The following is a 27,767-nucleotide window of genomic DNA, read 5'->3' as shown; positions in this document are numbered from 1 at the left end:
TTGACAGCACCCTAAACCTGGGGTATCTCAGCTATGTTCCTGTATCGAACTGCCCAAGCTGCTGCACAGACCTAGTTATGGTGTAACAAAATGAACTGGATGGTCTTCAGCTCCTACAGTGGGTTGCTGCAGCTCCTGGGCTTTCTGTCATATCTGCTGCTTCTGCATTTGCCTCCTCAGCAAGGCAGCCCTGTGGTTGGATCCATGCCTCCTGATGACGGGGATCTGTGTTGGGAAACAAAAGGAATAGCCTCTTGGCTTGGAGAAGGCTCCATGCTGACACACCCTGCAGATGCTGGCTGTACACATTTCTCCACAGAATGAGACATATAGTTACCAGTCGAGGGGCATGTAACAGGTACTCATGGCTCTCTGGGATAGCCACTTACTTAGTACAGATGCTACCAGCTGAGTGATCAGCACATAACAAATACTAGGATTGTTCTATGTGCTCCTTTGTCAGCCCTTTATCAATCATAAAAGTTATCACTGCATACAGTAACATGTATCATATTGCTCACAGAGTAAATGAGAAAACTAGTTCTGTGCCCCTTTGCACCTTATGTTGCTGCATGCAGTGTCCACCTCTTTTGAAATTGGTGATAATTTATGCTTCATTGAAATCTCTCTGCAACTTGCAACATGGCCAGTAACATGGTGAATATTGCAAATGACCAACATTTAAACTTGGGTGGCACGGTGGCTCAGTGGTTAGCACTGCTGCCTCACAGCGCTAGGGGAACCAGGTTTGATTCCTGTCTTGGGTGACTGTATGTGTGGAGTTTGCACATTCTCCCCGTAGCTATGTGGGTTTCCTCCAGGTGCTCTGGTTTCCTTCCACAATCCAAAGATGTGCAGGCCAGATGAATTGGCCATGCTAAATTGCCTATAGTGTTAAGTGCATTAGTCAGGGGTAAATATAGGATAGGGGAATGGATTTGGGTGGGTTACTGTTCAGAGGGTCAGTATGGACTTGTTGGGCCGAAGGGCCTGTTTCCATACAGTAGGGACTCTAATCTAATCTAAATTTCACATGTAGGAAGATATGTTTGCAAATAAAGTGTTGCTGCATCTTGCATTATGATTGGTGCCTTTGCTCCTTTAAAGGTTTCTTGTTTAGCACATGTGGATCTTGCACTTTTGCCCAATCAAACTGACATTGATTCTGCCCATACTAAGCACTGTCCCAGGAATTTTTCAGTTGTAGGTCATTTCTGTCAAACAGCAAGTGATAGTAGTGAGTGCAGCTCACAGTAAAGGCCATTTCTTCCCAACTCTGCCCACCTCCATAATCTTCCACAACCTCCCATTCTGTATCACCTACTCCCTCACCTTCATCCTTACTCCTTGCTTCTGCCGCTGCCCCACCACTTAGTAATGAATGTACCCTCTCATTACCCCTTCCTATGGCAGCTGCCACAGTGTGGCACAATCCCAACACTGAATGCTTCTCAGTACCCGACTGACTTTGACAGATAGCCCTAGATAATGAATGACCACATTTGTTGCAGCTCCCGAACTGATTCTATGCAATTTCTGTGACCACGTGTGATGGACCCACAGGATTGACTGTGGCCAGGCCCCTGGATAGAGTGTGGACTCTGTTCTTGACTGATTGCACTAGGATTTCTCCAACTGACAGCTGTCCTCTTCATTTGACAGAGGACAACTGCCCACATACTTTGAGAAATGGCTAGATGCTCAGCCTCCTTCATCCCGCCACATTCCTGATGAAGGGCTTATGCCCGAAACGTCAATTCTGCTGCTCCTCAGATGCTGCCTAACCTGCTGTGGTTTTCCAGCACCACACATTTCGACTCAACCTTACTATAAAACCTCTTCCAAGGGTGCCCATTTTGAAGTTCTTCTCCTCCCTCCGCAAGGGGGATCACTATCATCCCCCACCTGCATCTACCTACCACCTTCCCAGCTACCTACCCCCACCCCACCCTCCTATTTATTTCTCAGTCACCAACTTTCCCACACACTCCTGATAAAAGACTTACGCCCGAAACGTCAATTCTCCTGCTCTTTGGATGCGGTGTTACCTGCTGTGCTTTTCCAGCACCAAACTTTTCGACATTGAAAGGTTATGCCTTGTGTGTGGCACATAGGCAGCTGGCACATAATGTAGATGTCAGACTGTACCATACAGCAGGACTGGTCATAAGCCTGAAAACAGCTGAGCTACATGTCAGCACTGAACAAATCGCTGTGGCAGAACTGTGAGCTATATAAGACTCTGGCTAAGATGCCAACTCTCTTAAATGCACAGCATGGCATGACAAAGATATTGTGGTCATTCAGGTTGATGCTAACAGAGTGAGTACTAAGAGAGCAAGCAAGCAACCCTGAGATAAAGCCCGACCAAATCCTTGAGCTGGGTATCTGCCCTGAGTGCAAAGTATCCTTACACCAACATTTCACTGCACATTTCGGTGTGTCCCAAAGTGCAGCTTTACAGTGCCAACACATCCTGTAGGCATAATCAGAGACAAGCCATGAGGGTTCTGAGAGGTTAATGGTGTCAGATGGCAATGTAGTGGAAAAGGATTCATGTGATTGATGGCCATGGAGTACACCCTGAGGGTTGTTGCTGGGAATCTACGATGACAGTCAGTAGAATGAGTGGTAAGCTGGAGTCAGCAGGTATTTGTTCTGACTTCTGTGTTGGAGATTCTCAGCATCTCATTTCCTCGTGGTAGCTAGTAGGACATAATAATGAAACAAGATAGGTAGATAATGAGGTTGATAACGAGCAATAATCTCCTTCATCTAGTATGAGAATCTTGTCTTGACATCCGGAACTGAGTTGGAAAATGTGATGTCGATAAAGATTTCATCGAACTTTTCAAACAATTCTCCGAGATTCTCTCCACAGCTCAGTTTATTCAGTGACCCTCTCAGAGTCATTGAATATATTCAAAGGCCGTGTTAGACAGATTTTTGACCTACAAGAGACTCGAGGGCTCAAGGTGACAGGAGGTGAAGGAATTGAGGCCACAATCCATTTAAATATTGCAGAAGGCTGAAGGAGCCTAATGGCCTATTCCTGCTGCCATTTCTTATGTCAACAATTGACTTGAAATTTTATTTTAAATGTTTTCTGCTGTTAGTTAATATGAATATAATAGAGAATATTAAGCCCCAAGATTTCCAGTTTTGTATTTTTCAATGGTCACACAGTTTGTTATTTTGTTACATAACAAGGCTGAAAATGTTTGTTTATATTTTGATACGTGATATAGTCTTGAGCTGAACAGTAAATTTTAAATAAAAAATGTTACAAATCTTTGAAATGTTCTTACAGAAACATTTATTATTCACTGAGCAGCGGGGAGATGGGCAGCAGTGCTTGCTTCTACATGCACAGGCTTCTTCTGTCTCCTGAATAGAAATACCTTTACTTATGATTCGATGAAATCTTGAATTGTCAAATGAATGCTTTCTTTAGTTTCTATGTTCGTGTCAATTTCTTAGCTTTTAAGTCAAACATAATATTGTATCTGATCCTGCCAATTCTTTCAGAAAACAAACTGGTCATTTAACTGAAGTAGCTTGTTGCCACTTTCTGCTCTGTTACTATATCTTTTTATGATGTTACATCCATCGAATTGTTTTTACTTTCACTGCTGTACTTCCACTGAGTATTCGAAACTGCAAGCCAAAAAAGGTTCCATCTCCTTTGAGTTATTAACAACTTTGCTCTCTCCTAGGTCTCGTCCTCCCACCTCTGTCCCTTTGTTTTCTTGTCCTGACAGAAACAAAGTGAACTTCATTCCCAAAGGATCAGCTTTCTTTCCTGTGAGCATTGTGAGCCGAGCTCTGTTTTCCACCTCTGACCTGTTACTCAAGAGCTCGTCAGTCTCTGGCCTCAATCCTAGCGTAGCATCCAGCACTGTGACGGCAGAGCTGTTTCCATCTCAGGTCTCATTCTCACCTTTGATCGAAGACACCAGCACAAGGGACTCTGAGGCCTTGGTTCAGCAGCCATCGTGTCAACAGCAGCAGCCCCATGATTCTCAAAATGAAGAACTTTCCTCAGCTCAGAACTTTGTAATAATCTAGCCCTTGCACCTCCCACTGCTGCCCCTCCACAGGGTGGAGCAGGCCTCTGCTCTTATCTGGGGATAGCCTATATATCTGCATGGAGTAGCACCTGCATTCTGAACAAAGGTTCTTAGAATTTTAGCATATCTTACACTGTTCTTGGCAGGGATAGATTTCCTTATTTAGGAAATTTGAGAAGCAGTGATGCTTGCAAAACATATGCTTTCATGAGTGTTTTAAGTGCAGACTATGCATTACATGGTAAGTTTGGATGGATTAGTACTGTTGTTCTGTGTTCTGTTCCATCTCCTACAATAACAAAAAAAGCTCTATATATTAAAATACAATGCCTGTCTAAAAGATAGAAAATAGATGTTGTGTTGTGTTATGTCCAATGGATAAAAAATATTGTTTACAAACAATCCAGGTTGTTTAAGTTTATAAATTTCTGTAATACATACAATGCAAAAAAGCAAAATGGCCACAACAGTTGCACAGTGCCCACCCTATGGCCTAGCTTCAGGTACTTCAGTTGAAGTTTAAACTCAGGTAATTTGGAATGTATATCCACATAGGATTTTAACGAATTTGTGGCTGAACAAGCTAAGGGGGAATTTGGGGTAAGCATCACTCTCTTGCCTTTACGTTTTATACATTAACCTTTCCTCATTACATTCCACTTTCTTTAACTAAAAGTGCATTCTGATCCGGGGAAGACCTGGACGAGGGTGAATATTAAATAACCAGCATTACTGTGATGTGTGACATCACTTGTTTTCATGGATGTTCAGCCAAAATTTACATAAACCATTGCTTTGAAATGCATCAAGGCTTTTTGACATTTCAGAAATGAAGACAAAGCGTTTCAGGTGTTGAAGACTGTTAAACTGTTAAAAATACAGTAGTGTTGAATACTGGGCTGTATCTAAGAAACATTCCATGTTGTAAAGAAATCTGAATGATCAAATCTTTAAGTTTCATAATCAGACTCTTCAGATTCTGGTGTTCAGTATGTTCCCTTTTCTGTGTGTGAAGTATGGAATTGGCAGATACACAAAATAAAATAGTGTTACAAAGATGAAGTAAAGTTAATGTTTAGTTTCTCATTATGACCCCACATTTTATGTTAACAATCTTGCACTTTTTTCCTGTGGCTACTGTAAGGTGCTGTTTCTTTTACAAAGAGAGTTTTTATAAGAACAATTACTTAAGTAGTATTTATTTAACTGGAATGTGATAACCAGCCATTAATTTATCATTTTAGGATTCATTTTGATAAATGTCTACTATTATTTAAGAAGTATCATGCAGGAAAGGATAAAAGATTGCTTCTTGTTTTGTGGATCAAGAGACAAGAACTTGGTATTCAACAATGGATGGAAAGTTTGTAGCTGCTACTGAATTTTACCACAGTTCGTTGGTGCAGGCAGCATAAGGTTGATCTATGAGAACTCAGTGAGAGATACTGATGTAACCAAAATCCCTTTTAATCTTTCATTTGAGAAACTAGATATTAATTTTTACTAAACACTGTTGCAAATCTGATTATGATCTTTATAAAGGTTTTAAACCAAATTGGTTGAAAATTAGCTAACTTCAAAAAGAAATGTAAATTTAAAATATTATTGGTTTTGAAGTGTATCCTACATCTAGATGTAGAAATTTTGTTTGTCAAATGCATTGTTTAAAAACTTGTTTCAAATTTTGTACATAGTCTTGCTGTGATTTCTAGCCATCGTGCTAAACAGTATTTATGAGTTACCACACAATGCTTCAAAAATAATGCACAGTGTGGCTTTTGTTTTGTATTTTTTTCAGTATATAGTTCTTGTGTCTTATTTAAAATAAAATTATAGCGAACGGCATGAATAAAAACTGGCCATTTTCTAATCACATTTGCGTTTTACTTTCATAATTGGCAACAAATCTTTGCATATTGTAGACTTTATGTCAAAGGTTTACCAGGATTGCAATGACCAGAACAAATGTTTCATAAAGTATTTTTAAATTTGTGCCCAACTGCAAATTAGCTGAAATTCTTGCTTTGCAATGTGACTGTTTGACTAAGATAATTCTGTCCCTTCCATTTTGTACAATGCAAGAGTGCAGTGCCTTTAACAAAACAAAAAAGGTGGGAAAAGCAAAGACTTAAAACTAAAAATTGGAGAAATGGATTAGCGAAACTATACAGACCAAGAGGATCTGACACTCTATCTTTCATGTGTCCTGAGCTAGCTGATATCAATTTGTCAAATGTTGCAATTGGCTGAGTACCGCAGTTTGTGGAAGGATGAGAGGGGAACACATTTACAACAAACTTTAAGTTGAATATGCGGCCTGTTAAAATGCCTTCAGTCATTTATCTGCCTGATTTTACCCTTTTCAATTACAGTGCTTTTTTCGGGAGTGGCAGCAAAGCTAGATTCTAAAGTCATATTATTAATATGCTAATTGTGGTCTGATGACAACGTCAGGCACAGACTGCTTTTTTTAAACTGACCTTGAGTCACAAAATCATGGTCACTATTATGGCAGTGGTGTGCCTTAGGATATTTTAAAGTCAAATAAATACAAGCTGCTTTCAAATAATAAACACAAATTTATATTGTTATATCCATTTACATATAATTTAACATAAGCAATATGGATAATTGATCCCCCCAGAAAGAATCAAACAAACATTCAACAAGGTTGGATAAAACCAGTCTTGATCTACCATCTTGTACTTGGTGTTTCTTTAAATTCCCAGACAAAGTTTGTGTAAAAAATGCATGTTCAATTCAAATGAGAGATTGTTGAATGAATTTTATTTCATCACTGTTTCAAACACAATTTTCAATTTAATTCTGCAGTACATATTTAACTAATTGTAATATTTTGTATTTTGATAGAATAGCTATGTAATGACATTGTTTCTAAACAAATTTTTTTTTTAAAATGCTGAATGTTTTTATTTTCTACCCCCAAAAATACCTTATAATAGAAAAAAGCTAAATATTGCTTGTTCTAACTTTATATGGAGTAAACTGCACCAGTGTTTCTCCTTTTTATTCACTTTAATAAGGTCCATGGAACAACAACCTGTATTTAAATAGTGTCTTTTACAGAGTGAAACTGTGCTTTACAGGCATGCTGTCACACATGTGGTACTCACCCGTACAAAGACATATTAACATGAATAACTAAAAGCTTGGTTAAAGAAGCAAGTTTTACATAACACCTTTAAGAAGCAGAGATAGAGAGGGAAAGGTTTATGGAGTTCCTAAGAGAGGAAATGTAGATTTTAGTGCGTACTTAGGAGAGAAGGTCAAAGAAGAAATCCCACATGGGAACAAAACAGCTGAAGAAAATTGAGGAAACACAAGAATCAAAATTGGTGTTTTGCAAAATTGTTAGAGGGCTATACAGCTGGCAAAAGGATAAAATTAAAGACTGGCACCAATGTAAGTTACCTAGAATACAGATGTCAAGAGGCTTGAATAAGTTGCAGCGTGACAGTGGAAGACATGGAGCTTGTCCAGGACAACATAGATTAATTGAGTGCAGCCTTGAGTGAGGTTGTCGGCCGGGGGGGATTTGGGATTTGGGATGAAGAGATTATTGATTTATTTTAGATTTGAACTATCCCAATGGATGTTGAAGTGAATACTGAAGAAAGTTATTTTCATTTCAAGAGTACAGTAAAAGTCTTTCATTCCATTATGGCTCTTTTACAAAATGTATTAAATATAACATTTCTTTGTACCATTATATCTACACCATGACAAAATCTTTTGAGAAAGTAGTGATTTACCTTAATGTTGAGATTCTCAACTGGGAATTCCTGAGCCCCTAGGAGTTCCAAGGCTTTGCCAAAAACATCATCTTTCAAGATTAAAGTAAATGTCCCATTCTACATGCAGTGTCATCAAAAACAGAGGGGTAATCATTTACCAAAATCAGTGGTATCCAGTTATTGGTAAATATTAGGCATTGATTTAGAATATAAAAATAGGGAATGGTTCCAGGGACAAATACTCACATAGATACATTGCATGCACTGATCCATCCCTCACAGATTGACTGAAAATGGGCAGCAAGTGGAGTTGAAATTTAACTCAGAGAAGTTTGAAGTTTTGCACTCTGACAAAGTATAAGGAGAGACAATATACACATAACAGCACAATTCTAAGGAGTATGCAGGAACTCCAACAGGTTTTCTTTTAAAAATGCTTATTAATTCAGTAATTGTTTAACTGTCTATGTGCTGTGATTGTAAAATGCACAACAGCCAGGTTTTGTGAAAATCACTTAGAGGAGAGAAGATTCTATTTATTGTGCTTAATCCAGTTTGAATAAAAACAATACACCAATTTAAATATACACAAACCACAAGTAGTTGCAGATTGGAACAATACGTTATGTGATATTTTGAAGTAGAGTCCAGATTAAAGTTATACAATTTTACAGGTGGATGATTCTAGTGGATCCAGGCTGAATTTGGCTTTCCTTCATGCTTCTCTGACATGGTGATTTAAAGGTGTTGAGAGATGAATTTATGTTTTTCTGGAGACAAAAGCTGCTGGATTTAGTTCTTTCAGAATCCAACTATGTTTGCTTGGGAACATCAGCACCTGCAAGACCCCATCCAGGCCCCAAACAATCTTAACTTGGATCTAAATTGCTAATCCTTCATTGTTGCTGATTCAGAAGCCTGGAACGTACTTCCTACATTACCATTGATGCATCTATATCACATGGACTGTAATGATTTAAGGTGGGTTACTGCCATCTTCTCAAGGGATGAGCAACAGATCTGGCCTTGCCAGCAATGCCCATATTCCATGAAATGTTTTTAAAAGGTTGTGGAGAAATGCCACTGAACACTGACAGTTTTGCATTATTACCATTGAGATATTGCATACATTGGATAGTGTGTAGTCTGCAATAATTACATGTTATTGGTCAACAATTGACTAGTGCCTTGCAGTCTATAATCTGTCATTTGTGTAGGATACTAAGAACATGTGTTCTAATAAACTGTTTCCTGAATAGAAAATATTCTCTTTTAACTCCACATAACAATCCAAATAAAGTAGTGCACCCTATGATGGATAGAATTTGAAAGTAACAACTACCAGCACAATATAAAAATGCACTACGTTTAAAAATATATATACAGGAATTCCTACTTTGAGGAAGGCTTTCAAACTTTTGGTCATCATTTAATTAATTGTCATTTATTAATTGTAGAAATGCATTCAGCGACCCTTTTAAATGTTCTGCAAGTTGTCACACAGATCTGAAATAAAATATTCCAATAATGGTTCACATTATCTAACTGTAACATTGCAAAATAACAATTGCCTCAGAACAGAAATATCATTCCGTCAACATAGTGACAATGCTCTGCAATTACATTAAATCCTACATGAAAATGATCTATTAAATTCAATCACCATTTTTATCAGTTGAAGTTGAGCCTCGTTCCACAGCCTTGAATTCATCCAAAATGCATCCACCTATTGTCATGTTTATTTGAAGTGGTGTTTTTTGGTAGGAAGACAAAGTATGAGCAACATAAACAATATATAATTTTAAAAGTGTGCATCTACAGTTAACATATATAAAGCTTTGAAGGTCGCAGGACTGGTTAAAATGGCTGCAAAAAAAGCACGAAAGATCCTTTGCATTGTAAATAAAAGGAACAGACCATAAAAATAGATTGTACAAAACTATTATATTAGCTTGGATACTGTACAATTTGGAGAATCATATGTTATGAAGAACGCCAAGAAGAGGCACAGGAGGTTTACTTGAATGGTACCTGGTTGTTATATTTCAATTATGTGGATAGAATATAGGAGCTGGAATTGTTCTGTTTGATACAGATACAGGGAAATTTAATAGAAATGTTCAAAATGATGAAAGGTTTTGATAGAGTAAAGAGGAAGAAACTGGTCCATGTTATTTAACCAAAGGACAGAAATTTAAGATAATTGGCAAAAGAAGGGAAATGAGAATTTATTTGCATGCAGAAATGATGATGATCTGGAATTCACTGCAAGCAAGGATGGTGAAAGCAGATTACTGTAATTGGCAACGTTCAAAAATAATTGGCTGTGTCCTTGAAAAGAAATTCTTCTGGGGAAAGAGCAGGAGTGTGGGAATAACTGCAGAGTCTTATGAAAGAGGTGTCACAGGCATGGTGGTTGAATGGATTCCTTCTGTGCTGTATTGTTCTCACATAGATTCAACACGATGCAAGTTTTAGCGAGAACAACATTTGAGGCTAAAAAATGTGCTACATAATATTACTATCAGAAACATACTACCATGTATATCACTACTTTTTCTGCGCTAAAATAAGGTAGTAAAATTAGTTTATATTAAAATAAAATACACCATTTACTTGAACCAGTTTCAGGTTCCAAAATGGAATTAGCTGCTGAATAATGGTTGAATCACATGACATAAACAGATGCTCTAGAAATGAATTGTAAGTGAAATAAGTTATGCTCAACCTATACAGCGCACTGTTGAGAACACATTTGGAATATTATGCATGGTTCTAGTACTTGAAAAAGAAAATGTGTTGGATTGGATCAACTGAAATGACAATTTACAGGTGTTGTGGATTTACAGCATCACTGACGTACAGACCAGGCCATTGAACCCATCTTGTCTGCACACCTGCTGTCTGAGCATTTCAACTTAGTGCCAATCTGCCTTTTCCCATAACCCTGTGCACAGCTTTTCTTTAAAACAATTTTCGATTCCCTATCTGATGCCTAAACGGAACCTGCCTCCACCACATTTCCAGACAGTGCAATTCTAGGCCTTACTACTTTGTATGAAATTGTTTATTTTTCTCATCTTGCATCTGCTTCTTTTGCAAAACTCTTTTAAACTGTGCCCTCTGGTTTTCAATCCTTTCATAAGCGGGAACAATCTCTCCATATCTGTTGTCCCAACACTTCAATTTTGAAAACCTGAACAAATCACCAGTCTGCCTCCCCCTTTCCATTGTAAATTGTCCCAGCATCTCCAGTCTTTTTTCATAACTGAAGTGTCTCATTCCAGGAACCAGTGTTGTAAACTTCATCTGCACTCTCTCCAATGTATTCACAGAATTGTGTTCACTGTACTCCAGCTGAGGACTAATATCTTGGATAAGTTCAGCCTTGCTTCTGTAATCTACACCCCTATTCACAAAATCTAAAAAACTGTATGCCTTATTAGAGTTCTTTCTTTCTATTTTGCCACCTTGAATGTCTTTCTACATACACATTCAGGGCTCTGTGCTCCTGCACACCTTTCACAATAGTACCTTTATTTTATGTTATCTCTCCATGTTCTTTGCACCAAAGATCAAAGTACATCACCTCACACCTCTCCACATTAAACATTATTTGTCACCGACCACCCACTTCACCTCTTACAATTCTCCCAAGTTTTGTCATCTGTAAACTTTGAAATCTTGATTCATTTTCATAATATATAAAAATAAAGGGTCCCAACACCAACCCTTTAGAAATGCTACAAATCTTTCAGCTCAAAAAAACCATTTATCATTAATTTGTTTCCTATCCCTTAGCCATTTTTATATCCATATTGCCACTGTCCCTTTTATTCCTTGAGCTATATGTTCTTCCCAATTTTGTGGCTTGTTTGGGATCTACCAAACTGTTATGACAAGGGGTAAACCGTCCTGCTTAACTTAAACCAGCAACACAGAATAAATTTATCCCATGCAGTAATCTGAAAATTTGAGAGGTCAAGAACTATTTAAAGTAAAAATTAACAACTTTATTTCTTAAAGTATAACAGAGAATAATTAACTAACAACTATTTACAACTCCTTCCTCTAATCTATCTTTTACTTTCCCCTCTACAAATACTGGTCCAATAAGAATCCCGATTAAGATTAGTTTTCGGTTCTTCTCGGTATTCCTGTCTTCTTTTCTTCTTGCTTCACAGATTACTGATCAATAAAGGTGCCTTTAAGAGAGCTATTTTTCAACAGTCTTTACATGCTGGTGGCTCAGCCATTCTCCTCCCAACTGTCCAAGTTTCCCTGGTCTTATACCCCCAAAGCATCGGATTGTGTAATTTGCTTTTAAAATTGTCAATATACTCCATTCAAACTTCATGCTAGGTTGGTATTTTGGGGTATAATTTAAACTGATCAGCCAAATTTGAATTTGTTTTTCTCTCCAGGCAACCAGCTAATCGAGCTGCTTGACCGAATGTTACATTTTTTTTCAGAACACTGACTGCTGTCAGGTAGCTTTGCTAGCTTTTAACTCTTAAAGGTATAGTACACCCATATCTTCATAACACACTGCATCATACGTCTTACAGACGTTCAACCATAGCATTCTCCTCATCAACCCTCAATGTATCACTTCAAAAAATACCTCAAACAAGTTAATTAAACATGATTTTCCCTTAACAAATCCATGCCAAGTCTGAGTCAATCACATTTTTCCATGTGCCTCTTAACTTTCCTCACAATTGAAATTAAACTGATTGGTTTTTTGCTGGGCTGATCTGCACAACCATTTTGAACAAGGGTATAATGTTTGCAATTCACCAATCCTCCAGTGCCACCCTTAAAACCATGATGTTTGAAAGATCATGGCTAGCATCTCTGCAATTTCCACTCTCACTTTCTTTGATAACCATGGATACATCTCACGCGGTTCCAGTGAATTATCAACTTTAGGTACTGACAGCTTTTCCATACCTTGTTCCTATCAATTTTAAACCCTTCTCATGACTGTGTTACCTCCTCTATTACTATGGGCTGGGCAGTACCTACCTCATAGTTAAGACAGGTCCAAAGTATTCCATTAACAGCTCAGCCATGTCCCTTGCCTTTTTGGTCCCCAATCAGTCACTGGGCAGCATGCTGGCTCAGTGGTTAGCACTGCTGCCTCACAGCACCAGGGACCCAGGTTCAATTCCAGCCTCAGACGACTGTGTGGAATTTGCACATTTTCCCTGTGTCTGTGTAGGTTTCCACCAGGTGCTCTGTTTCCTCCCACTGTCCAAAAAATGTGGGGGTTAGGTGAATTTGCTATGCCAAATTGCCCATAATGTTCAGAGATGTGTAGGTAAGGTGCATTATTCAAGAGTAAATATAGGATATTAGGGTGGACGATTGGGTCTGGGTGGGTTGCTCTTCAGAGGGTCAGTGTGGATTTGTTGGGCCGAAGGTGTTTCCACACTGTAGGGATTCTCTGATTCTCCTCAGCTAACCACCCTTTTACTTTTGATGTCGTTATAGAGGACTTTGGGATTTCCTTTTATGTTAGTTTCTAGTAAATTTTTTTTAGTAAATGCTTCTTAGCATTTCTTATTTGCTTCTTCTTATCCCTTTTCTATTCAGGTTGGTTCTCAGCTATATTTACTACCTGATACCTGTAATAAGCACACTTTTCTTTAACTTAATTTCTGTGTCATTCAGGGTATTCTGGATTTATTTATCCTACTTTTCCCTTTTAATCATGCCCAAATAATCTGTTCTTTGTAGGTAGTGCATTGTTCAGCTGCTGCATTTCCTGACCTTTGCTTTAAGTCTAGCTGACCCAGATCACTCTTGCTCAATGGATGTTGACTGTCTGCCAGTTGATCATTCTCCCTCTGGCCTGACCAAAGTGATTTACTACCATTGCCCTAAAGCATATGATTCAATGATTACTGTCACACTAAATGTTCATTCACAGTGATTTGATCTTCTTGGCTAAGTTATTCCCAAGAACCACATCCAGCTATGTCTCCTTTCCTGCTGGACTGCACATACATCAGTGAAGGTATCCTCCACCATAACACTCAACAATGGAGCCCCCAAGGATGCGTTCTCAGCCCCCTATTGCTCTCCCTGTACACCCATGACTGTGTATCAAATTCTGAATGAGCACATCTGCAAGGTCACTGATGACACCACTGTGGTAGGTCAGATATCAAACAATGACAAGTCAAAATACAGAAGGGAGACAGTGAGAACAACCACTCTCCCAACATCAGCAAAACCAAAGAACTGATCATTGACTGCAGAAAGAAGGGAGGAAAGAACACCTCATCTACATCAACGCAACTGAGGTTGACAGCATCAAGTTCCTAGGAGTGACGATAACCAACAACCTGATTTTCCCATGTAGCTGTGGTAATCAAGAAGGCATAATAATGCCTCTTCTTCCTCAGGCAGCTCAGGAAATTTGGCACGTCCAATAGGTCCCTCACCAACTTTCACAGACGCACGACAGAAAGCATACAGTTTGGGTGCATAACTACCTGGTATGGCAATTGCTCTGCCCAGGACCGTAAGAAACTACAGAACGTTGTGTGCGAAGCCCAGACGATCATGGAAGTCAACCTTCCAGCCATGGACTCCATTTACATGGCCCATTGCCACAGAAAGGCTGCCAACATCATCAAAGACCCATCATACCCGAATAATACTCTACAACCTCCATCAGGCAGAAGATACAGAAGCTTGAACACTTGCACTAACAGGTTCAAGGACAGCTTATTCCCTGAAATTATTAGATTGATGCATGTATACTCTAACTTTAAATAATGCTGATCTTGCCTAGCACTCTGTCGAGATTTTCTTTTCACCCTATTATCTGAAAGTCCTTGCTTACTATGATCTGCCTGTATTGCTCATAAATGAAGCTTTTCACTGTACTTAGGTACACGTGACAATAAATCAATCAATCAATTTACTGCTGAAGAAAATTCTCTTGAACACCATCTTGGAATGCTTGTCCTTCTCTGATTCTAATATTATCATTATTCTAGTCGATATGCAAGTAATTAAAGTCACACATTGGAAACTAATTTATAATCTTTAATCTTTGCAAATTTGTTCCACTATATCAACCCCACTAACTGGTGGTCTATATATTACATTGAACAATTGCCATCCTTTTTATTCCTTAGCTCTAGCCAAATCAATTTTCCTTTGAACCCTCCAAAACATTCCCTATTTATAGTCACGCAATACTCTGAGCCAGAATCACTGCTCCTCCTTTTTTTTTCCTTTCCTAGCTTTTCCAAACAGCTTGTAACCAAGAATATTTAAAATACAGATCTGTCTTTCCTTAAGCCAAGTGTCTGTTATTCCCACATCATAATCTTACAAGGTAATATGTACTTGTAAATCCACAGTTTTATTAACTATACTCCATACATCCACATGCATGCAATGTAACACTGATTTAAACTCAGTACGCTCTTACTTGCTCTAATTCCACTTACTATTCTCTATCTTGGTGCTATTTGTCTCTCCTAGCACTTCATGAAACCTTTGGAAGACCCTGAAATTCTAATTTGCAATGACTTATGTTTAATAACTGGCAGCACACTGATCACATGAGACAAAGCCAGGAAAGCTAATGCTACCCTGAAATTTGATCTGCAACCTAATTTTCATCATTTTGCTGGGTGGTCTTTTATGTCTCCACATGCAGTTTTATATATTTGAAGGAAGTAATATTTGACCACTCTCCTCTCCAGAACTTGACTTTGATTAGTGCTATGACAAGTGGGTGAAGCAACAATTAAAAATACTTATGCTTTGCTGGTGATGACAGAGGGAAGTGAAGAATTGAGAGTGAATTCTCACCTATTCTCCTGAGTGATAATCAATTCCTCAGCGGCTCCAGCCGTGAGGCTCAGATTTATACATGAAAAAGGATCAACACTTGTTTTGGAAAGCTGTCAGGAAAGCTAATTATATCAATAGTACAATACCAATACCCAATTACTGAGTGGTTGCAGAACATCACAACCCAACATTTCATCCTGTTTCTTTTGTTACTTGCCTAGAAAATATGTATAAGTTTCTACCACACATCTCACTCTGAAAAAGGTATCAATGATAAAATCATTGCCGGGCAGAGAAAGTTTTGCATTGGGAATTGCTGCTGAGCATGCATGCCATGACTTGGAGGGGCCGGTGTTGAACTGGGGTGGACAAAGTTAAAAATCACACAACACCAGGTTATAATCAACAGGTTTGTTTGGAAGCACTAGCTTTTGGAGCACTGCTCCTTCTTCAACCACCTGATGAAGGAGCAATGCTCCAAAGTTTGTGCTTCCAAATAAACCTGTTGGACTATAAACTGGTGTTGTGTGGTTTTGAGCATGTATGTGGCACTCAAAGAAACTGTGGTTAATATAATGACATTGGAAAAAAATCGAAAATGAAAAATCCAATTTTCATCCTGTGACTCAGAAATTGGCCAAATTTTGGAAAGCAATGTTGGACTTGCTTCACATCAGATTTTGACAACATGTTCAATTTCTATCAATGTTGATACTGCATGTATTGATATTGATACTGAGCCTGGTGCTACAATACTCCTATCTTATAATTTTCTTCAGAAATGAACTATAAAGCTCAATGAGTTACCTCAAAGAAAAGCCTGTAATTAAATTGTTTTTTTACTACTGCAAATATTTAGAGAACGTGAACAAAATAAAGTTCAGAAGGTGACCCATTATGCAATGTGGTTGGAGAAGATTAACCAAAAACGATGCCACATTGTACACATTTTATGAAGTAGCAATTATCACATTTATAGCTAATCATGATAAATGATTTTTTAAAAAATTCCACTTTGTAACTGAGGGTGGATAAGGAAATATGGTCAGTCTGGAAGAGAGAGGCCACAGGATAAGGGTGAGCCTTAATTAGTAAATGGCCTCATTACATTGCTGCATTCTTTAGGAACTCATCAGGTTTACTCTTGTAGAAAATAAGATAATCACAGTATGCTTATTTAGACCAAAAAATCACTTAACTACTCTCTACTTTTTTTTGGCAATAAGACATCAAAACTTACAGATTTATTTTTTTTAAACAGATTTTCAGTTCCTGTGCTGATAAAAACGCTGGACCATTTTCATAGCAGTTTCCATTCTGACTGAAATATTAGAAAATTAGGCTCTAGTACTCAACAGTGATAGATTTACTAAAGATTACAATATTATAGTCGTGATTACAGACAATTGGCTATTTAGGTATGTGTCATGCATTAAGAAGTTCATGCTGTTTGTCAGTTCGTCCAATAGCATCTGGGTTTGATAATGGGTCCAAATCAGCAAAAAGATTAAACCACGTAGACAGGTCAGTTGGGTTTTTCTGAGCAGCTGTAAATACAAAAATTAACTGTGTTATCACATTGTCTGACAAAACACATCAAAGCTAACTTATTATAAAACCAGATTCAGGACTGTAATGTTGAAGTTTTAACTTTATTTCTTTACTTTTCTACCTTACACCTAAGATCTTGTATCTAGGTACCTTTGTATTTAAGATGGTGCAAGAGAATGGCAACTTTATATGCTTTTCACTGTATTCCCATATCCCTGAACTTCAGTAAACGTGAAAATAAAATCTAATTCTAACATGACAAAACATCAACTGCATTATGGCATAAATTAAACTGTGTAAAGTACAACCAACCTGCATTACATTCAGCACTTGATAATAATAGATTCAGGTCACCAGTGAGGACAAATTCAGGAACAGTACACATTGCATTATATATACATTACAAAGTCATAGAGATAAACAGCACAAAAATAGACCTTTCAGTCCATGTCGACCAGATATCCTAAATAAATCTAGTCCCATCTGCCAGCATTTGGCCCATATCCCTTTAAACCCTTCCTATTCATATACCTACCCAGATGTCTTTTAAATGTTGCAATTGTACCAGCCTCCACCACATCCTCTGGCAGCTCATTCAATACACGCACTACAGTCTGCGTGAAAAAGGTGCCCCTTAGGTCCCTTCTAAATCTTTCCCCTCTCACCTTAAACCTATGCCCTCTAGTTCTGGTCTCCCCCACCCCAGGGAAAAGACCTTGTGTATTTACCCTATCCATGCCCCTCATGATTTTATAGACTTCTATAAAGTCATCTCTCAGGTTCCAACGCTTCAGGGAAAATAACCCTAGCCTATTCACCCTGTTACTCAAACTCTCCAACCCTGGCAACATCCTCATAAATCTTTTCTGAACCCTTTCTAGTTTCACAACATCCTATGTACTCATGTTTCAAACATGAGAAATATTGTAATAAATGACAGCTGTTCTCATTACTGAACAAACTCCACACAGTGCATGAAATAAATTTTGGGGTTTCAATATAATAAGATAAAAATGCTGAATCTTTTCCCTGTCTCTGTAAGCCTAATGAAATTTGCATTATATATTCACCATTTCTAATGCATTTGTTTGCAATCATTCAGAATACCAGGAATAAAATGGGAAACACATAACAAATCTGTGATGAACAAAGCTGTTAATGCTGTGATGTCTCCCATCCAATCATAAGAAATTATTTTACTACTTACACCTCACTGACCTACATTGTCTTCTGGTCTGGGAATGCCTCTATGAAAATTCTCATCCTAGTTTTCAAATTCATGCATGGTGTCACCCCTGCTAGCTGTGTAACCACCTACAGCCTGATATCCCTCTTAAAACTCTATATTCCTTCAACTCTGCCCTCTTGGGAATCCCCAAATGTTCCCCATCATTGGTTGCTGTGCATTCAGCTAAGTCCCCAATGCTAACAGTTCACATTACAGAACAGGAAGTACTGGAGGTCTTAGAAAACAAAAAGGTGAATAAAATCTCCAGAACATGATCAAGTGTATCTCAGGATGTTGTGGGAAGTTAGGGAAGAAAATGCAGGGCCCCTGGCAGAAATATTTGTATCATCTATAACCACAGCTGAGGTGTTGGAGGACAGGAGGGTGGCTAATGTTGTGTCTTTACTGAAGAAAGGCGGTAAGGGTGAGCCTGGGAACGACAGACCTGGGAGCCTGACATCGGCAGTGGATAAATTGTTGGAGGTGAATCTGAAAGATAGATTTACATGCATTTTGAGAGGCAACGACTGATTAGGCATAGTCAGCATGGCTTTGTGTGAGGGAAGTCTATAATTACCTCATATTACAATGGGATCTTGATTAGATGGGCCGATGGGGTGAGGAGTGGCAAATGGAATTTAATTTAGTTAAATGCAAAATGCTGCATTTTAGGATAGCAAATCTTAGCAGGACTTATACACTTAATCGTAAGGTCCTAGGGAGCGTTGCTGAACAAAGAGATCTTGGAGTGCAGGTTCATAGCTCCTTGAAAGTGGAGTCACAGGTAGATAGGATAGTGAGGAAGGCATTTGGTATGCTTTCCTTTATTGGTCAGAGTATTGAGTACAGGAGTTGGGAGGTCATGTTGCGGCTGTACAGGACATTGGTTAGGCCACTGTTGGAATATTGCGTGCAGTTCTAGTCTCCTTCCTATTGGAAGGATGTTGTGAAACTTGAAAGAGTTCAGAAAGGATTTACAAAGAAGTTGGAGGGTTTAAGCTATAGGGAGAGGCTGAACAGGCTGGGGTTGTTTTTCCTGGAGTGTCAGAGACTGAGGGGTGACCTTATAGAGGTTTATAAAATTATGAGGGGCATGGATAGGATAAATAGACAAAGTCTTTTCCCTGGGGTGAGGGAGTCCAGAACTAGAGGGCATGGGTTTAGTGTGAGAGTGGAAAGATATAAAAGAGACTTAAGGGGAAACTTTTACACACAGAGGGTGCTATGTGTATGGAATGAACTGCCAGAGGAAATGGTGGAGGCTGGTACAATTGCAACATTTAAAAGGGATCTAGATGGGTATGAATAGGAAGGGTTTGGAGGGATATGGGCCAGGTACTCGAAGGCAGGACTAGATTGGGTTGGGATACCTGGTTGGCATGGACAAGTTGGACCGAAGGATCTGTTTCCGTGCTGTACATCTGTACGACTCTATGACTCTATTAATGACAGCAGAGTGGTAGATGATGTTTAGATGGATTTTAGTAAAGCCTTTGACAAAGTTTGCATTAGTATAGTTAGATCACTTGGGATTTATGTACTTACCCAAATGTTTTTTTAAACGTTGTGACTGTACTTGTATCCACCACTTCCTCTGGAAGTTCATTCCACACACAAACCATTCTCACCGTTTTAAAAAGGAGATGAGGGGCACCGTTTTTAGACACTCCTCTCACCTTAAAAAAGTATGCCCTCTAGTTTTGAACTCCCCCACCCCAGGGAAAAGACCTTTGCTACTCATCTTTTCTATGCCCCTCATGATTTTATAAATGCTTGTAAGGTTACCCCTTAACCTCCTATGCTCCAGTGAAAAAAGTCCCAGCCTATCCAGAGATATTTTCATAACTCAAAACCTCCATTCACAGTTGTGATATTTTACTGTTTTATAAATGCAATTGTTATTGAAAATGGATAACCAAAAAGAAATTAGAACTATAAAAACAATAACAGCTTGAAGTTCTGAATGATTCCTTCCTCAGAGCATTAGGAATCGAACATTTGTGTAGCATACTTGCTCTCCAAATTCAGATAACCTATGCAAAAGTATTAACTGATATAAAGGGATATTTTGGACAATTAACCAGATTCAAAACCAGTAACGGTCCAGCTGTAAATGGTATTTGCCATCATTAAACTTCACTTTTACTGGGAACATGTAGCATGGATGCAGGAATAAAGGGGGAAAAAAATAAGCATAGCAGATATAACCATAAATACCAATGCACCCTAATTTATTATATGAAAAGGTTAATCAAAATGATGATTACTAATGTCACTTTTTATTAGAAGGACAGATGATGTGATTACCTTTGAATGGATTCTTATTGATGTTTTCGATCAATCCATTTATTTGTTCTGTAGTTTGGGACGTAGGCTGAGAACTACCACCAGCTGCTGCCCAACCTAAAATTCAGATCAAAATATTAGCGGATATGCAATAATGATTGATTTTTATTCAGTCATGGGATGGAGGCATTGTGGACCTCCATTTATTGTTGATCCCAAGTTGCCCTTGAAAATGTGGAGGAGTGCTACTTTCTTGAATTGGTGCTGCCATTTAGTGTGGGTAGGCACATGCCATTAGAGAGTGAATCCCAGAGTTTTGACCAGGACTTTGCTATCTTACGGGTTTAATCGAATTGGCTGAAGACTGGCAGCTGTGATGCTGGTGACTTCTGGAGGAAGCCAAGGTAGAACATCAATAGGCACTTCTGGCTAAAGATTGAGGCAAATGCTTCAGCCTCATGTTTTCTGTTGATGTGCTGATCTCTCTCATCTTTGAGGATAGGAACATTTGTTAGCTGCCTTCTCTAGTGTGTTTTTTAATTGGCCACTATCATTCACAACTGGATGTGGCAGGACTTCAATGTTTGTTGGTTGTAAAACTGCTTAGTCCTTTCACTTGCTGTTTATACTATTTGACATACAAGCAATACTGTTTCTGTATCTTTTCCAAGTTTACCACCTTTCGATATGCCTATTATTACTCCTGATATGTCCTCCTGCACTCTTTATTTAACCAGTGTTTGATTTACTGACTTGATGGTAATGGTAGTGAGGAGATATTACAGGCTAAGAGGTTGCAGATTGTACCTCATGGATGTTAAGAGTGGAGTTGCTAGATCAGCTCTAAGTCTGTTTCCTTTAGCCCACTGTCATAATGCCACACAAAATGATGAAGGGCAGCGTCAATATGAAAACAGGCGGTTTTGCTTTCCGAAGGAATGTTCAATGGTCACTCCTACTAATACACTCATGGGCAGATAAATCTGCAGTAGACAGAATGGCGAAGAGGAGGTCAAGCAGGTTTTCCTTCACCACTTATTGCCGACCCAGTCTAGCAGCTATGATTTTAGGATTCAACCAGACAGGTCAGCACTGGTGATAGAGTCATTTTTGGTAATAGATTTGAAGTACCTCATCCAGAGTACATTATGCACTTTTGCCATGCTCAGTGTTTCCCTCCAAATAGTGTTTAACATGGAGGAACACAGAGTTTTCAACTGAGCAGGGTGTGGATGTGGTAATCAGCAGGAAATTTCATTGCCCATTCTTGAATGATACAGTGAGATTTTATAAGGTCTAGAGGTAAAATTGAGGACTGCCTACTGTATAATATGCCGTCTTCATCTCTGCTGGATCTGTCTTTTCACTGGGATAGGGCATACTGAAGAATGCTGATATTGTTGTCTGGGTCTTCTAGTGGAATTCAATAGGGGTTTGAGGGATGTGGGCTATGATGGGACTTGTTGCAGAGTTGTGTGAAAGTTCTGGTGAGATGCATCACAACATTGAGAACATCTCACTCCATCTTGTATATTTCTGATAAGCAGCATGACAATATTCTCACCAGGCAGCAAGTTAGCAAATGACAGCAATTAACACTTATTAAGTTCTTTGTTGACAGCCTAACTCATCTCATTAATATTATGCTAGAAATCTTACCAAATTCACCCAAAAAACCAGACAGTGGGAAAACCTGGTTAGGAAACCTGAGCATGTGCTTGACATGTTGAGCAAGCTGTTTGGTTCAAACAACCTCCATGTTGAACACCAGGCATCGAGAGTTCAGACCACGGTCCATGGGCATCAGCCACATGCAGCCTACATCCACTCACACTGACATGTCACATGTGCTGATATCTAAGAACCTTCAAAGCTCTTTGCCAATCTACTTACAGAATGCTTCTACACTTCAATGCTGCACTTAACCATCATCGTGATGCTGCATTCAGAGACATGCACCCAGATCTTGGACTGAAGCTAACTGCATTGCTGGACTCTTTGTCACAGCTCTCACACACTCTGAACTTACCTAGATGCTCACAGCATCCTTGCCTTGTGATGCTTTGCCACCTCAGCCAGAGATAATAGGCTCATTACTACTGCCTTCTGTGCTGTTTAGCACAGACTTAAAATCATAGTTGAGGTAAAAATAGTTGTCGGCTGTCCACTGTTAAATCAAGGGAGACAGCCTTCATTCAGGGTTTCCTAGCTTAATACATCAAAGGCAACATCTAATACCAGTTAAGAGTGTTGCAGATAGCCATAGAGTAGTTTGGACCAGTCAGAATCAGGATCCTCGTAACCGGACAGGGATCAAATTAAAGCACACCAAGTCTTGATTCTTTCTGTCCTATATTGCGCTGTTTTCCTCTGGAATGAGAGGGAGGCAGATATTAAGAGAGATATAAATGGGTCACAAAGCTATTGTTGCTGCTTCGGGTGGGCAGGTGACCGGGCAACTGAATAGGTAGCACAGAGGGCACACAGGTTTAATGGCATCCAGGGGATTGGTGTGGGAGGAAGTAAGTGAGGAAAAATCAATAGTGAGAGGGGTAGAGCATGAGCCTTGGGGGGACGTGGCTACAGTAACGCAGAGACACTGAGCTGAGATTTCAGAAAAAAAAACTGGTGACAATGTGTATCTACCTGTACCACATCAACTGCAGTGGTTCAAGGAGGATCATCATTAGCACTATCTCAAAGATAATATAGGGTGGCAACATATTTATGGAATGAGACCTTGACACGAAAGCTCTCATTCCATAAATAACAAAAATTTAAGAAAAATTGAGTGCCATATTTATCTGTGAATTAGTTATTTCATATTTACAGGTTTGACAGCTATCAAAGTCTAATCTGAGATTTTCCTTTAAAGAAAAATAATTTCTTGAATATGTTCAAAAAAATGCCATTTAACATTGCTAGATCTCTTTAATACATAGCTTTGTCGAAAAACAGTACCTGAGATACAGTTTCACCTAAAGTTCAGATTGATTCAGTCACCTCGATCCATTATAGGATGAAATGATTTAGCCTTCACCCTTTGCAGAGAAGCAGGTTGATTGTAAACAATGGTCCTGTTTCTGTAATGAGCTCTATTAGTAGGCTGTTGTGTAGAGATTTAGGATGCTGGAGCAACCTTACAATGTCATGGAGTTGTTCCTCATGGACACAAATGGCATGGCATGGGTGGAGTTAAAGGAAAAGAGAGAAACACATGGCAAGCTAGACAGGAACCTGAAATCTAACTGTGTGAGTATTAGAATTATGTGCAAATGGGTTTGTGCAGTAGACTTCATGGCATAGACATTCAATGATGAAACAGTCATCTTAGAGGAGGCAGTAGTGTGGTGGTAAATTTGCTAGACTAGTAATCCAGAGAGACAGCCTAATGTTCTCGGAACATGAGTTCAAATCATCTATGGCAGATGACGAAATTTGAATTCAGTGCAAATCCGGAATTAAAAGCTAACCTAATGGGATTTAAAGGAAGGAAAGGTACTGTCTTTACATGGTCCACACCATGAAATGTAGTTGACTCCTAATTGCCATCAGAAATTTCTTAAAGTCATTCAATTCAAGGGCAACTACGGATGGATGATAATTGCCAGTCTTAGAATATCACTCAAAAAAAAGTCTAGTATATCTCTGAATACCATGTACTGCAGTATTTGGACAATATGCAATAAAATGATATAAAGAAAGCCAAGCCTGAAGACAATTTTTCTCCTTGCCTTCTCTTTGACAAGTCTGTCTTGAACCCAGATTCACTAAATTGAAATAAAGCCGCACAAGAAGAATGACAGCTGTTCACTTCATTAACAATTGCCCCCAATTTTAATGTGCTTTTGCAAGAAAATGTGTGATGATTAGAAATCTATTTCAGCACGGCACTATTGGGGATTTTTGCGTATTAGCAAAGAGCTCAAACAACTGTGTGTTTCAACAGGTTAACAGAATAAAGAATCAAAACTGAAACATACAGTCTGAATTAGGAAATGTCAGAATAATTAGTTCAATGCCACACCACATACTGAAGTCGAAGCAAAGAGAGATAAGGAAAGATGGGATTCAGAAAAAAATGACTCAGAAACAAAAGCTTTTCTTAGAAGTAATATTTAGTGTTTATAAATTTCCACCAGTAATTAAGATTTGATAACGATGACACCTTGTACTTTTTAAGGCAAAGTTTCAATGCCAGTTTGGCAGTAATTAATATTTTCACACCATTAAAAATGTAACTAAATCGCAATGGACAAACCCCAAGAGTTTTTGGTGATTTTAATGTAATTCTATCATGTATGTACTACAACTTTACACCCTTCCACCATTGAGTCGCTTAGTGAGATCCCTGTTGTGATGATATAGCTGGTGGTTCCTGATTTTTCTGCTTAATAGCACATGTGTCTGCCAGATGCTGCTGCCTCATTTGCTCTTCTATATTGAATCTGTTGTTTTTACAAGATTTAGGCAAAGATGGTTTCAAAAGGAAATTAATCTAGTTGTTGTGGCTCAAGGGATCAAGAGATATGGGGGAAGGGCAGGATTTGGTACTGAGCTCGATGTTCAGCCTTTATCGTATTGAATGGCGGATCCAACTTGAGAGGGCAAATGGTCTACTCCTGCTCCAATCTTCTATGTTTCTAAAAGGAGTTTAGTAGTTTCTTGACAAATTATCAAATTCACTGGTCACATTAATCAAATTACATTGCTTTAAAGTTCTTGTATTTGACGATTATAGTTCTATAATATTAAATCAAAACGCACATGGCAAAGAACATTATAGCAAAGCATAAATGTCTTTTGTGTCTTGTTGTTTCAACAATATTCAAATCATAGGGTTGTCACTGGGTTAATTTTTATAAGTTTTGTTGATTCATATCAATGTCACTGTGCAAATAACACATCAAGCAGTGCTAAGAATAATGAGCAAGCATGAAGGAAAACAAATGAGGTTTCTTGTTGATTTATGGTATTGTGCATTAAAGCCCCTGAGGCAAGTTATCAGTAATAACACCCCAGCCCATTAACATTCTCTTGCACCAACAAGTGCGTGCAAGGGGTTTAAACAGCAGGTAGCTAACCCTACCTGCCAGTAATCAGTATATTTTTATTCAATATTGTTTTATTCACTATATCAGCAAATATAAATATAATTTAGTTTTCCTCTCTATGAAATATGATCTGTACAATATTATGCAGAGTGCATTATTTGGCTTTATTGCTTGAAATATATGCAGCTATAAAGCACCAGTGAATTCTCCAAAAAGATATTCTGCATCACTATTAATATGTCAATTTGTGTATGAAAGCAAACAGCTTGCTCAGCAACCCAGAATTTCTAATCAGATTTAATGAGGCTGGATTCAAAATTTATGAGGCTACAGACATTTACCTTCATAACTAGGCAATTAAATTCACTCTGAACTATGAGGGCTAAGAAGGACAACAACACATTTGTAGCACTCACATGTTATGAGCCAAGAACTTAAAACAAATGTGAACAATGCAAAATGTAATATTTGGACAGGAGTTTCAAGACCAGCAACAAATATACATCTAATCTGGAAAGATTCTTCACATGTTTGAGAGCACATCTGAAAACTGGGAGCAAAAGGCCTATAATTTTACAATGGGTGCTCTCAGAATACAAATATATCCCACATTTTTCATCTCTCACCTCTACTGCTAACTAGTTGATTTTAAAGCAAAAAAAACCACAGAAGTGAAAGGAAATCTTGATGCTCCAACCTTCAGTGAGGCGATTGAAATAGCAGAGTTGGGGTCACAGATTTGGCAAATTTGGAGGCAAAAAAGCAGATTAATGACATCTCCAGATTAAGTTTCTGGCCGGAAGGGCAATGGTTTACCTACCTGCCTCACCCAGTGAGACTTTTAACTAACTTCAGCAAGGCCTGATTGACAATAGATTTGGTTTTCCGCACCTTAAAGTGTCAGTGCAAGTCTCTTGCTAAATTTGCAACTGGCTTAGACTTCCCACCTCCTACACGTTATCCCACCTGAGATTATTCACAATGGCAAAAGCATTTCTATTCATTCTGTTATTTTACTGCAACAAAGGGGAAAACACAATCTAAACTTTATTTCCTTCTTGTAACAAACTTAGCACGCAACTTTTGTTTTTCTTCCCTTGTCTCTGTGAATGCGCCTAGCCTTATTTTTCACCCACAGAGTGGATCAATCAACTCTGGCCTCTATCAAGGCTGTAAAGATTATCCATATTCTTAAGTGTTGTTAATTCCAGTAATTGGCTGCATAATGCTGGATGTGGTCCTGATAGACGTCTTCAACAAAATCAACCTTCTTGTAAGTGATCTTTAATTCATTTCTGAATAGCCAGGATTGCCAGAAAAGGTGAACATCATGACTACTTTCAACCTGGAATTCACCACTTCTTATTCATACTCGTCTTTGGTATAATCAAAAGAATGAAATTAAATTCAATCTGTTCATTTAATTTCTCTTGGAAGATTATTTCGATTCTCCAACTGGGCCATAAGGACAGAGAAATGCATGCAACCTTCCAGAGTCACTGTTCAGACTGCATCAGTTATAATTACACTGGTCAATTCACATTCAGCTTCTTTCACCCTCTCCATAAGGTAGCACATCACTTGGCCTCCAGATACCACAGGACCAATCAGGGATTCTAAGAGAAAAACTTATTTGACATTTTGACAGCTTTTACTTTTTGTTATGAATTGTAACTGTAAATTGGAAAGGGGCATAATAAATGCATCAACTGGCAAACATAGAGTCATAGAGATGTACAGCATGAAAACAGACCCTTCGGTCCAACCCGTCCATGCTGACCAGATATCCCAACCCAATCTAGTCCCACCTGCCAGCACCTGGCCCATATCCCTCCAAACCCTTCCTATTCATATACCCATCCAAATGCCTCTTAAATGTTGCAATTGTACCAGCCTCCATCACTTCCTCTGGCAGCTCATTCCATACACGTACCACCCTCTGCGTGAAAAAGTTGTCCTCTCTCACCCTGCCCTCGAGTTCTGGATTTCCCGACCCAGGGAA

At 38.7% G+C, this 27,767-nt stretch overlaps 2 protein-coding genes across 6 annotated transcripts in view; one reads left to right on the top strand and one right to left on the bottom strand.

Annotated features, from left to right (window-relative positions):
- Nucleotides 1-5,924, top strand: part of LOC140480493 (glucocorticoid-induced transcript 1 protein-like) — a 226,278-nt gene extending 220,354 nt beyond the window's left edge. For both annotated transcript variants that reach the window (XM_072575420.1, XM_072575419.1), the window contains one exon: nucleotides 3,717-5,924. In XM_072575420.1, the coding sequence (XP_072431521.1) occupies nucleotides 3,717-4,068 (352 nt within the window). In that variant the 3' untranslated portion in view covers nucleotides 4,069-5,924. The remainder of the gene's footprint in view (nucleotides 1-3,716) is intronic.
- A 792-nt stretch (nucleotides 5,925-6,716) lies between these two features.
- Nucleotides 6,717-27,767, bottom strand: part of ica1 (islet cell autoantigen 1) — a 135,147-nt gene continuing 114,096 nt past the window's right edge. For all 4 annotated transcript variants that reach the window (XM_072575413.1, XM_072575416.1, XM_072575414.1 and 1 more), the window contains 2 exons: nucleotides 20,733-20,828; nucleotides 6,717-17,193 (listed from right to left, as the gene is read on the bottom strand). In XM_072575413.1, coding sequence (XP_072431514.1) covers nucleotides 17,072-17,193; nucleotides 20,733-20,828 — 218 coding nt within the window. In that variant the 3' untranslated portion in view covers nucleotides 6,717-17,071. The remainder of the gene's footprint in view (nucleotides 17,194-20,732; nucleotides 20,829-27,767) is intronic.

Source organism: Chiloscyllium punctatum, chromosome 8 (genome assembly GCF_047496795.1).
Source record: "Chiloscyllium punctatum isolate Juve2018m chromosome 8, sChiPun1.3, whole genome shotgun sequence".
NCBI classification, from domain to species: domain Eukaryota; kingdom Metazoa; phylum Chordata; class Chondrichthyes; order Orectolobiformes; family Hemiscylliidae; genus Chiloscyllium; species Chiloscyllium punctatum.
The sequence above is the reverse complement of the archived record's forward strand: the minus strand, read 5'-3'. Positions and strand labels throughout refer to the sequence as shown.